The sequence below is a fragment of the Pezoporus wallicus genome, unplaced genomic scaffold (assembly GCF_028554395.1).
Source record: "Pezoporus wallicus isolate ANWC-B61680 ecotype Strahan unplaced genomic scaffold, APGP_CSIRO_Pwel_v1 contig_5767, whole genome shotgun sequence".
Classification (NCBI taxonomy): Eukaryota; Metazoa; Chordata; class Aves; order Psittaciformes; family Psittacidae; genus Pezoporus; species Pezoporus wallicus.
The window spans coordinates 10,098,809-10,111,854 of NW_026640599.1; the positions used below are offsets into that span (position 1 = coordinate 10,098,809).

General features: G+C 42.9%; 1 protein-coding gene across 2 annotated transcripts; it reads left to right on the forward strand.

Moving 5' to 3' along the window:
* Positions 1-772: 772 nt before the first annotated feature.
* Positions 773-10,854, forward strand: PRDX4 (peroxiredoxin 4). 2 transcript variants are annotated; one of them, XM_057419545.1, is made up of 8 exons: positions 773-1,058; positions 4,812-4,929; positions 5,911-6,027; positions 6,584-6,706; positions 7,361-7,491; positions 9,086-9,120; positions 10,346-10,392; positions 10,732-10,854. In XM_057419545.1, exons 1-8 carry the CDS (start codon positions 827-829, stop codon positions 10,733-10,735), a joined length of 807 nt encoding a protein of 268 aa, XP_057275528.1. In that variant the 5' UTR covers positions 773-826; the 3' UTR covers positions 10,736-10,854. The 2 variants fall into 2 exon arrangements, with proteins under 2 accessions (XP_057275528.1, XP_057275527.1); XM_057419544.1 differs by lacking the exon at positions 10,346-10,392.
* The last annotated feature ends 2,192 nt before the right edge of the window (positions 10,855-13,046 follow it).

The following is a 13,046-nucleotide window of genomic DNA, read 5'->3' on the forward strand; positions in this document are numbered from 1 at the left end:
AGGAAAACAGAAAACTAGTAGGATTTGTTTAAGATACAACGGATAATGACAGGTGCCTTACTAAACCCTTTCTTCTTTTACAGAACCTGTATTCTTTGGAAACAGCCCCCAGCGTGTTCTTTTGGCTCTGCAACATGCCTGTTCTGTATCGTTTTTAAAAGAGAGAAATGGTACTGTCCATTCTGGCATGGGGACCTTGCCAGCCTGAAAGTACGTTTATCACAGCCCACCTGCAGAGACAGGGCGCAATGCAGATGTTCCTCTGTTAAGCACCTGACACGATTAGCCTGGAACCACCAGTTTTCCCAGATGGTGGCATCCACAGTGCTCCAAGCACGAAAGGTCAAGGGTATCTCCAGCCCTTTGGTGTCTGAATTTTCAAGGATCCCCGTTGCAATTTAACTGATACACTTGGTAGATACTTGGTACACAGCGCCCTCCCTGACACAGGTAACAGAGATACCAGATGGGAAACCTCACATAGAGGCAGCAGTTCCCTTCGGCAGCCGCCGGCACTGCGCGACACGCACGCTCGCTCTCCACATACACGTGCCTTTTTCTTCTCTCTTTTTCCCTACACACGTATGCGATTGCCCTTTTCCTCCACTAGAACGTAGCCCCGCCGGGGCCCCGGACTCCAGGCAGCGCTCGGCCCCACCGAGAGGCAGAGCCCAGGGCGGGGAGCTGTGTGGCTGTGTGGGGTTGGGGGGAAGGCGTCGGCCTCGGGTTTCCACCCCTCCCTCCGTGAGACCGGGAGCGTGTGCGAGCGGGCCGGCCAAGCTCCTCCCCGCCGCCGCCGCGGGGACGTGCACTCGCTCGGCGGACCATGGAGGCGGCGCGGCGGCCGCTGCGGGCGGGTGGCGGAGCCAGCGCCCGGCGCTCCGCGGTGTGGCTGCTCCTGCTGGCGGTGGCAGCGGCGGGAGGAGGCGAGGCGGCGGAGTCGGCGCGGCAGCGTGGGGACGAGCAGTGTCATTATTACGCGGGCGGGCAGGTCTACCCCGGGGAGGCGGCTCGTGTGCCCGTCACCGACCATTCGCTGCACCTCAGCCAGGCCAAGAGTAAGTGCCGGGCGGGGCTGGGGCTGCCGGGCGGGGGGAGCCGAAGGGGGGCCCTTTGTAGCTCTGAGGGGCCGGGGCTGGCGGGAGGTGTCCGCAGTGCGCCGTGGGCTGAGGAAGAGGGGCAGCGCCACGTCAGGAGGGGTGGCGGCCATTTCACACACACACCGTCCTGTCCCCTCCTTCCTCCGGGGGTCCCTCGGGGTCCCCCGGTGGCGAGGCTGTTCCCCGGCAGCCGGCGGCCTGGCAGCGCTGCGCGCTGTCTCCAACGAGAGCAGACTCTGGCCCTGCAAGGCCTCCCTGCCTGGGGACCATAGCGGTTTGGTTGCGGGTGGCCCCCGCGGCGCTCAGATCTCTTCTTCTCCTTTCCCTTCCCTTTCTTTCCCTTCCCCACGTCGGCTGCTGGCCGTAGCAGTGAGCGTGCTGCCCCCCAGGAGGCCTCGGAGGGGAGGGACGGTTCACACCCCCTTCCAGTCCCATGTTTTTATCGTGGTGTACTGTCAGCGAGTTTACTGTTTCACGGACATTTAGCACGGTGTGGGATTCCACAAACAGCGACTGAGCTAAGGGAAGCGCTTTAAGCAATATACAGGAGTGTTTTGTGCTCGCACTGTGATTAGAAATACCGAACAGTCACCTCTCGTAACGCTTGCGGGTTATTACTGGGCTTGGTTTGTCGCTTGCCTTTGTGCCTAACCTCTCTTGTTGTTTAAATACTTTATGGCAGAGCTAGGTGCAAACATCTTCAATGGAGGCACAGCGAGATGCTCAGAGGCGTTATCTGAGTTCCCGTGTTCAGATGCTCTCCAAAAGTCCCATTCTGCAGAACACAGAGTAGAGAGAAGTCACATAGAAACAATCCTTGCTGTAGGAATTTACTGGTTCTGCTGAGCCATGGCCTAACTTTCATTTTAAATGTTTGCAAACAGATACTATGAAAGAAACACAGCCAAGATATTTGTAACCAATACTGTTTGTATTCTCCACCCTCTGTGGAGGGTGCTCTGTAATAGCATCTCAGACAAGTGTTTTTAACCTCCTCAAAATCCCCTTAACTGACAAAGGGGTCAAGATACAAGGTATTTTATTTAGTTTCTTTTCCTTCTCCCTCCTAATCTGAAGGTCAGTTGAAGAGAACATTTTGTTACAAAGAGATTAGATTTGGGGTGTCACAATTTCGTAAGGAGCAATGTATTTGAAACATTTTTTTAAAGCTTGAAATAACTTGGAGATCAATCATTGCTTTCACTAGAAAATAGTCCCATATGTGCAACGGCTCAATAAAATATTAGAAGTCCAGGGCCTGATATCTGATCAGAAATAATTCTGCAGAAGGCATGAGAGATTAAGATACTTTCTTCAAAAATGTGAACTGAATTTGTCAGTCAGTCATAACTGCTGACCCTCTGTACTTGTATTGCTGCATCCCTTGTGGGTTGTATTGAGTGAAGCCAAAGACGACTGACTTGACTGTCTTCTGCGTCACAGGCACCATCAGTCTGATGATTTGGGGTGGGTTTTGCAGTCCTTGTTATACATCCTCACTATATTTTACAGCTGTGGGACGTACTAAGAAAAGGCAAGCCAAACAATGCAGTCATCATCCAGATAATAAAGATTCCATATATTTTTCTCAGCAGCGTTTCCCTAATTTCCTAGAGCTGTATGTCAATGTCCTTGACATCACAAGTGCATTCACATCACCTTGTATCTCCAGCATACCCTGTCCTTTTTCTCAGAATTCACATTACTTCGTTGAGGAAACAAATGCCACTCCAGTCTTCATAAAGGGCAGGAAGGAGGACCCTGGGAACTACAAGCCAGCCAGAAGGTGATCAGGATTAGTCAGCATAGGTTCACCAAACAGAAATCACACTTAACCAATCAGCCTTCTATTGATGGTTCTGTTCCTTCTGGCTGGATAGATGAGGGGAGAGCAGTGGATGTTGCCTATCTGGACTTCAGCAAGGCTTTCGGCACCATCTCCCATGACATCCTCATAGGCAAGTTCAGGAACTGTGGGCTGGACAAGTGCATGGTGAGGTGGATTGAGAGCTGAGGAATGACAGGTCTCAAGGGTTGTGATCAGTGGCACAGATTCTAATTGGCGACCTGTAACTAGCCGTGTCCCCTAAGGGCCACTACTGGGTCCAGTATTGACTTGCTCGTCAGTGACTTGGGCGAGGGGATAGAGGGACTTCTCAGCAAGTTTGCTGATGATACAAAGCTGTGAGGAGTGGCTGCCCCCAGAGCTGTGCTGTCGTTCAGGGGGATCTGGACAGGCTGCAGGGGTGGGCAGAGAGGAACCTTTCGAAATTCAACAAAGGCAAGGGCAGGGTCCTGCACCCAGGGAGGAGTAACCCACAGCAGGCTGGGGGGTGAGCTGCTGGAGAGCAACCTGGGGGTCCTGGTGGACAAGAACTTGTCCATGAGCCAGCAGCAATGTGCCCTTGTGGCCAAGAAGGCCAGCGGTATCCTTAGGAAGAGCAGTGCCAGCAGGTCAAGGGAGGTAATACTCCCTCTCTACTCAGCCATGGTAAGGCCCCACCTTGAGTACTGTGTCCAGTCCTGGGCTTCTCAGGACAAGAGAGACGTGGAGCTCCTGCAGCAAGTCCAGTGAAGGGCTACCAGAATGACTAAGGGTCTGGAGCATCTCTCATACGAGGAAAGGCTGAGGGAGCTGGGCCTGTTCAGCCTGGAGCAGAGAAGACTCGGGGGATCTGATCAATGTGAATAAGTATCTGAAGGGAGGGTGTCAAAAGGACAGGGTCAGACCCTTCTCAGTGGTGCCAGGCAATGCGACAAGAGGCAACAGGCATGAACTAAAACACAGGAAGTTCCACCTGGACATGAGGAAGAACTTCTTTACTGTGAGGGTGACTAAGCATTGGAATAGATTGGCCAGGGAGGTTGTGGGGTCTCCTCCCCTGGAGATATTCAAGAACCATCTGAACACAGTCCTGACCAATGTGCTCTAGGTGACCCTGCTTGAACAGGGAAGCTGGACTAGATGACCACTGGTGGTCCCTTCCAGCCTCAACCATTCTGTGATTACTGTGAAAATAGCACCTGGCAGAAAACTTTTTTAGTATTTTAAATTCAAGGTTAATCCATTTTGATAGGACTAGCAAATATACTTCGTGTGTTTTAATTGGATTTTTTAAAAACACAACTATGTTCAAGTTACAATTTACTTGAGAGTTTTAATTTAATAAATATATACTGCATTTTTAGACATTTATCTCTAAAGATGCTGCATGTATTTTTTTGTGAACTTGAACTCCAAGTAGTTTTTCATAGTTAAAAAGCAGCAAATTGAATTTGAACCATTTTATGCTTTTACGCTTTCGGTTCACAACAGCTATCCATAACAAAATAGTTAAGGTTCTTGAAATGTTCAACAGCTTCCTCTTCAGTCTAACAGGTGTACTGCTGTGACCTGGTCATGCACACACATGGTTTGTTCAGTATGCTCAGATAAGGTTTGTGTGGCCTTGGTTAGTGATTCACAAGGCCCAAGTATAAGCACTAGTTGGCCAAATTATTTACTTTCCACGTGTACTGAAACCTACATTTCTTCATCCTGTAACCTCCGTCTCAAGCAGTAAGGCAGTTTCATTTTGTAACTGTGTACAGTAGGTTGTTTTCAAGCAGGAAGGGGAGTAATGGTTGTCCTTGCACACATGCTATCTAATGCACAGCTTTGAACACATGCTTTGGATTCTATCTTTTAAATGAATGTTCTTCATATTTCAGTCTCTAAACCAGCACCTTACTGGGAAGGAACAGCAGTCATTAATGGAGAGTTTAAAGAGCTGAAATTAACGGATTATGAAGGAAAATATCTTGTCTTCTTCTTCTATCCTCTTGACTTGTAAGTCAGTCCACTGTCAACATACCAAGACTGAATGCAGCTACGCTAGACTTGTAGTTCATTAATTATTCTTTTCTTTGTGGGTCTTGTTTTTTACTTTGGTAAGGGCTTGGGGGAAAAGAAAGTGATGGAAGAAAATATATTCTTTGCATTTGTGTTTTCATCATGCATTGGTAAAATTGTAACACAATCTTTGTCCTAATAACTGTCTCCACTAATTTGTGTCTCCGCATAAAAAAATAACCTTCATTCTGTAATACCCATCAGGCAGCCAGTAATTCTGTATGCTGCTGTAAATCACTGCTGCAAATAGGAGACAGCATCCCATCTATACTGGGGGATGTATCCAAGAGATGGCATTTTCCCTTTAAGCTCATCCCATAAAATCCTAAGAACACTTAACGTTACCTTTCTTTATTTAGAATTCAGTAACTTCCCTGGTTGGGTAAAAGCATCTCTGCTTTCTACCAAACAATCCCATTCTTTTCCACAAAATGAAGAGGACAGAGATGCATAACTACCTTAATATTACAAAGGAAATAACCCACCTCTTCGCCCTTGGCTTCAAGGCCCTAGATATTGTGATCTTTACTACTCTATTTCTTCTGTAGTGGAAAAAGTTCAAGTCAAAATAGTTAAAACTTGCAGACAAGCACAGTAACAACAAATTACAGTATGGGCCTCTGGGGAAAAAAAAAAAGGGCTTATTGTGCTTAAATTCAGCCACTTAATATTCACAAAGTCTAAAGGCAAGTAACTGTAAAAACACATGAACCCAGACTGTAAGCTAACTGTAGCTTTATAATCTTCAGTAACAAATCATTTATACAGCTAAGCTAGAGTCTGAGGCTGGAAGATTTGTCAGGCAGCATTCAAGCAAAAGCTGAAATCATTTATGATAAATCCACCATTTTAAGTTAAACAGAGAACTTACTGGATGCTTCATGAAATTCTGAGTTTATCTTATCTTACATTATCTAGTACATTTGTGTGTCCAACTGAGATAATCGCCTTCAGTGACAGAATCGAAGAATTCAGAGCAATAAACACCGAAGTAGTAGCATGTTCTGTGGACTCAAAGTTCACTCACTTAGCATGGTATGTATCTTATCCTTGTCTTTCAGTAAAAATTATCCATGAGTCCATCTTAGCTGAAGAACATTATTGCAGATATTTAGCCTATGTAGGTATATCATAATGAGTAAAAGCATGATGCTACTTATACTGATGTTTAAAATATTTTTCAGTGGTAAAAATTTTTAACCCTAGTCCATGAAAGTGCCTTTATCTTTGAAGCTTGTTCAGTATGTTACTTGAAATATATTATGTCTCAGTCCAAAAAATACTATGAATACACAAAAAAAGAGGTAAGAATACAAGTATCTGTCAGTGCATTACACTGACCAAATTCATGAGCACATTAGTATAAAGGACCTATGACTGATAAGAAAGAAGTTGTTATTAATGGATATGGCAAAAAAATCTACTGAACATTTTTCTCAAACCATAAATAGTATTCATCTCTGTGTGCAGAATAAAAATGTCACTTGTATTAAGTCCTTCTGTCTGTGCTGCTCTGGTTTGTGACTTGTAACTTTGTGTAGGGAATATAAATCTTCATGAGAAATACATCTGTATCTCATTTCCTTCAAAGGATTAATACTCCCCGAAAACAAGGAGGACTTGGACCTATGAAGATTCCACTTCTTTCAGATTTGACGCACCAGATTTCAAAAGATTATGGAGTATATCTGGAAGATCAAGGACATGCGCTTAGGTATTTCACTTGGTTAGAGTTATTTTTGGGGGTTTGGTTTTTTTTTCCTAGGGTAGTACTTACTATTTTATATTTAAAAAAAAAAAAAATTTTAAAGTCTTTGAGAGCAGGTTTTACTTGAGGATTCATGCCAAGAGACAAAATAAACATTGAAGAACACAAAAAATAAAGGTTATAATGAGTCAGAAGAGGGGCTGAGGTTAATAGCCTGTTTAGCAGCCATTAACATCAGTGGATATCTAGGGCAGGGCAAACAGAATTCCCCAGAACTGCAGTTACTCAGAGCCCTCCCAAGTCCAAGTGGAATCAAGACTAAAGGTAACTAATGGCTTCAAGAGATGTATCTTTCATAAACTTGATTAGTTGCTTTTGGGATCCCCGTAACATCATAGCATCTGCAACATCCCCTGGCAGGGCCTGTCAAAGCATAGTTTTAGGTACTGCAGAGAAGTAGCCTATTTTGGTTTTAACTTATCTGCAGCTTGTGTCATCTGATATCCCACATAAAATAATAGTAGGTTACTAGCATTCTAACGTGTTGGGCACTGTATGGTGTTTGCAGAGATCAAATTCCTCCTGTTCAGCAGATATAAAATAAACACAACACTGTAATTAGTTCTGTTTCCTAACACACAGAAAAAACTGTTTTCACAGAGGCCTTTTCATTGTTGACGATAAGAGAATCCTTCGACAGATCACGATGAATGACCTTCCTGTTGGGAGATCAGTGGATGAAACACTTCGTTTAGTACAAGCATTCCAGTACACAGACAAACATGGAGAAGGTACTCTTTCAGATACGTTCATGTTGAAGATTGTTTTACTTATACTGCAAGCTGTATTTGTAGCTTTTTGGAAGAAAGGTACTTGGTAGCATTAGAGACTAGTCTCATGCACTGAGTGAAGTGGTTTGATTGCCCTGCTACAAGGACCCAATATCTCCAGAGGTAGTTTCTAGAATAGTAATTCACACTGTGCCTCACATTCATGAGAATGCAGTACATAAAGCATTCCTTAATCTGAATTAAGTCCTTATGTACCATCTGTCACAAGCATAAACCTGCACAAAACATGAGGCCATGAAGAATCAGGCCAAATATTTCAGTACATTTAGCATACTACAGTAATTGAGATGCAGGCCATTCTTGTCCTGTGTCATTTACTGAGGATCTGTGACAGGTAATTGAGAGTGATTCACATCAAGATACATGCTGATACTGTGGAAGTTAGACCGCCATTACTTGTATTTTCTTTACAAGTGCTATGTGATTATCTTCCCCTGACAAAGCAGCTTTCACTTCAGATCATTACTTTGCTTCAAGAATTCATATTCCCCCAGTTCAAGCATAAGGTGAACTTTTCACATTCCTTTAAATACTGTGTTTAAGAAACACATTAATTTATTTAAAGATTTATTTAAATGTTAATACACATGTTCAGCAGCTTATCTTCTATTTCAACTCAATTTCACCCAGCATTTGAAAGTACCTTTATGTGAAGGTACAAAATCATTATTATGCTTTCCTGTACAGACTTAAAAAGATATATGATGATACTTAGGCTACATGCAGTTCACAAAGGAAATTCAGCCTCATTGAGTTACAAAGTTGTCTTACAGAATATCAATCTCCAGAGCAGCACATTTTTTTCCAGCTTTTGCAGTAATGATGAGAATAGCCTCCCTAGACACTTTATTGGATTCTTTGCACAGAATAGGAATTGTGGAGAACTCTTTCTCCTAACTGCATTTGTGGCATTTTGTCTGACAGCACACCTGAAAAGCAGTGTAATATGGCATAACTCACTAGGGTAAAGCCTCAGAGGGAGAGCTCTGAACAGAAAAGAGCTTCACTCCAGAATGTGCAACTGTACAGGTGGTCACAGTTAACTGCGTGTTAACTGCACCCTCTAACCCCTTTACTTCTGAGCAAGGCTTCAAATAAAATCACTCGATCTCTTGTGGAATCTTTGAACTGATTTCTTTGTTAAAAAGTTCCCCTAGCATTGGTTTTCAAGGAATGTAGGTCTCTGTGTAGTCACCTGAATTTCATTAAGAAACTTTTGTTTCTACTAGAATAGGGGCTCATTCTCAGATACTGCTTTGCCAGCACTTTGTCTAGAAGGGCATGAGAATTAAACGAAGGCATAGATATCCATCCAGAGATAGGCAGTTCCCAGTTAACAGGAGTGGTAGGTGGTATCAGGCATAAACTGTTACACCACCATCCCATGTATAAAGAAAAATGCATATTTATTAGTTACATATATTTACATGTGATGCCTGCATGCTCTTTTACTTCAAGTTCAGAAAGAGAATATCAAGTGTGCAAAAGTGTATGTAAATATACTTTTACTAACTTTGTCCTTTTTCTTTTCCAGTTTGCCCTGCTGGTTGGAAACCTGGCAGTGAAACTGTAAGTCACTGATTATATTTAAATGCATATACTACTAAAAACCACTCAATTATTATTTCCACTATAGCTAAATCCAAAATCTTTGCAACTTTCAGTTAGATGATACAAGTAAACTCACATTGTTACAGTTACAGCTTTCGGATTACTACCGATTTCATTAGAAGCTCAATTATGTCTAGTGTAGAATTATAATTTCCCTCACACTAGACTTATTCCAGTTGTTTCAATTCCCCACGTGAACAGAACTTTCTTAAGCAGCAATGAGTTTGTGCTCAAGAACTTGTTTCCTGTTAACACCTGATGGAAGAAGTTGGAAACTCTCGAGTCTGTCCTGCCTTCTCAGGTTTTGTCCGTATCAGTTGTTGGTTCTGTCAGGTCTTACTGTGGATCCTAGGCACTACCCAAAAAAAGAAAGACACAAGGTCCCAGGCTGCTGTAGTATCTGACAGAGCCAGTGCGCCATTAGAGCTCCAGCAGAGAGCACTGCTTTGCTGCACAACAGCTCTTCCTCCTTTGCTACTGTTCGCCTACATGTAAGAGGACAAGGAGAAAAGTGAGGGTTCAGATAAACACCCATTTAAGGTGTTTGTGTTCTGTGGCTTTCATCAAGCCTCAGCAGAATAATGAAACTTTCACTAGAGGGCTGAGCTGCCTAGTTCAGATGAGCTCACTGTCATTTATTTGAGCATGTGGCTTTCTTCTGAACCATTTGGTGATGACAAAGAGTTGTTGTTTAAGAGCTGTCTCAATCAAAAGCAGGTCCCAACAGCCTCTAGGCAGAGTAGCCATCGTTGTAACTGATTGATAGTAAAAACACCGGAATGTTAAAAACTGTGTTTCTTTGCTGGAGTACTTCCTGGGATAACTGGAGGCTAGGAATCACCTCTTTCAAGCTAGAGGAGGAGCATACTGAGAGAAACTGGATATTAAGACTATAAGATGAAAGAGGGTTGGCTGGCATAACAAACATTTTGGCACTGGGAAGTTAGGCCCTCCATAACCATGGATCACCTAAATAATACAATATTAACATATTTTTAAAAAAACAGTCTAAGAATGCTGAGATTAACAGCTTTAGTACTATCAGTTTAAAAATCTAGAACAATACATAAGCATTCTCTTTCTCCTCTGTGCAAAAGATGCAGATAATCTAAGTAGCAAAGTAGTTCAAAAAGCCTGTCTCAAAGATGTAGCCATGCCTTCTAAATGTGTTTGATTTAATTAGATCAAACCAGAGGAAGCCATGAGAGTGTGGTGGCCAAGGGAAGAACTGTAAGTAAATCCTAAGACTGCTGATTACAGACGTTAATTGATTAAAATCTTGCTTTGGGGGCAAGGAACATACATGTATGTGCTCCCAACTGCCAGAATTCTTCCTTTGGTAGGCTGCACTCTCTCTTCCCCCAATCAGTTAAATCTTTCTGCTTTCAAGTATCTTCAGAAGTAAAGAGTAATCTAGTATCAAGTCAGCTGATAAATTACTCTCCAGTGTTGCTTGTGAGTTGGCCTTAATATCATGTTATGAAATATGATGCTGTTTTGGTTTTATGGTTTGTTGTGTTTGCATGGTTTTGGTTTTTGACTAACATTTTCACTTTCTTTCTTACACAGATAATTCCAGATCCAGCTGGAAAACTGAAGTATTTTGATAAACTAAACTGAGGCTCGCTCCTGTTGAATTACATAGGTCACATTCCATTTGATTTTGCCAATAAAATTTCATTAATTTTGTTACTTTCCTGAGTTTGACTAATATGTAACTGCGGTAGACTACTGAAGGCCTTGTTGCTTAAACAGGAATCTAACCTGTGTGAAGTCCAGGGTGAGCAGAACTCCACTGAGCCCAAGCCTCCCCATCCACCCCTGCAAGGGGAGAGGAGAAGTTCCTGTCTACATATAGAGGGTAAGGGAAGCACAGCAGGACCAGCACCAAACACCCAAGGCTCGTACTGTGCTACGAAGCCCCTATGATCTCAAGAGGGGAACAAGTAGAAAGCTAGTTTTTTATGTTACCAAGCTGTAAATCAGATGCTTGAATTTTACTCAGGATTTTGTTTACAGCTTTTATAAATCCTGAAACACCAAAAAACATCAACACAGAGAATGTTCAAATAACTCCAAGCAACTGCAACGTGATGAATGCAGGACAGGCTGTTACATGGCTATTCATAAGCAGCCCAAGGCAAAAAACAAACCTAACACTTGTGCCTGCCCTAGAAATGGTGCTTGTGCCCTGAGCTGAGAAAATAAAACAGGACTGAGAACACTTAGTGACTGAAGAAAACCAAGGCCATCTGCACACCTTGAACATTGCAGAGTTAGGTCCACAGCAGTGTAGCTATGTCAAATTTGAAGGCCCCAGCCCTCTGAACACATGTGGCAAAGAAATGATTAGCTAATGGATGAAGGAAATGTGTTTTTTTTTTTTTTATAAAAAAGCAGTTTAATGGGGATGAAAAGTTTTAGAGAAATAGTCCTTAAGCAAAGACTTGAGTCATCATGTGACATACTTGAAATGAAAGATTATGTATATGGAAAAAGAAAATAGGGTTTTTCAGAGATCTGGACATGCTGATGGAGAAGTTTACGAGAGAAAAAAGAATGAGGAAAAAAAAAAATGTTTGAGGTGGGAAAGGTGAGAGTTGACCAGGGAAACAGGGTGGAAACAAAGGCAGATCCTTAGTTACACACTGCCTCCAGGAAAATGAAGGAAGCAAAAGAAGTGAAGAAGAGATTCCTGAATGAGAGAGTAACATTGGAAATCAGGGGGAGGAAGAACCCTGAAATCTGTGGGTTTGGGATCATTAGTATTTCCAGAGATGCAAAACAACTGGCAACCTAAGGATTTTGCTTACTGTTACCTACAAAAGCTACTGCACTGTAGCAGTGCAAGACCCACTCCTCTTCCACACACATCACTAATTCTTGCAAAGTGCTCCAGTGTATTTTCTATGCAGGTATCAACTACAGCTTCCACAAAAGGAGTCCCTGCTTTCTCTTTCATGAAAGCTGAATATTTGCCTTTTTATATTCCCATGAGCTAGTGCCTAGCCCATGAAGAGATAATCTCTCCCACAACTAGGTAAAACTGCATTTAGAGGAGTCATTACTGTGCCCACCAGGCAAAGGCTGAACTGAATGTGCAGTACAACCAATTAAACGTGCAGTAAGTTTGGAGCAGGTTTCTAAACTGAAACCCTTGCTCAGTGGCCCATACTGCACCAGCTCCAGCAAGCTTCTTCCCAGAACACTGCGCACTGCAATGTGGCTGCAAAGGATCTGTGCGCATTTGAAGAAGGGCTACTAGAAACTGTTCCAGTAATTCTGAGAAAGTCATTTTATTATTTTTTAAGCACAGAAACAATAAAACCATTTGAAACAAAGTGCTTTTTCAGGCACTGTGCTCAGCCAGTCCCACAGAAATCTTCTTTTATATCACCACTATGTGAGAAGGTATGCGGAGGCAATCCAGCTAGCACACACTTCCTCCTCCTCCTCACTGTATTCCGAGATGTGATGGGCACAGAAACATTTACCTCCCACTGCAGAGCCACAGCCAATTACATAGAAAGGTTCACTACAAGTAAGAAGACTTTCTACCAATATCTTTAGGCACAAGCCATGCTAATGGCTAGTCACAGACAGCAGTGATGGGGTGGCCATTAAGTTGCAACATAAGCTCACCATTATGTTAAACATTTTAAATTTGAATGTGAGATACAAGAACAATTTTCTCTCACACATAAAGGTACAGAGCGACATGCATAAATAACACCCTTGAACAAAGACACATTTAGCCTCTTATCAGAGAGGGTAAAAACTTGGAGTTACCTTCTTGGAGTAAAAAATACTTGAGCACATACTCTTTGTCTTTCTGTTTACTCCTGTATATGTTTGTATATCTTTTACATATATGTATATATATA

Coding starts and splice junctions, on each gene's coding strand:
- PRDX4 (XM_057419545.1), top strand. CDS start 827: ATGGAGGCGGCGCGGCGGCCGCTGCGGGCGGGTGGCGGAGCCAGCGCC. Junction 1,059..4,811: donor GCACCTCAGCCAGGCCAAGA/GTAAGTGCCGGG, acceptor TTCATATTTCAG/TCTCTAAACCAGCACCTTAC. Junction 6,028..6,583: donor AAGTTCACTCACTTAGCATG/GTATGTATCTTA, acceptor TTTCCTTCAAAG/GATTAATACTCCCCGAAAAC.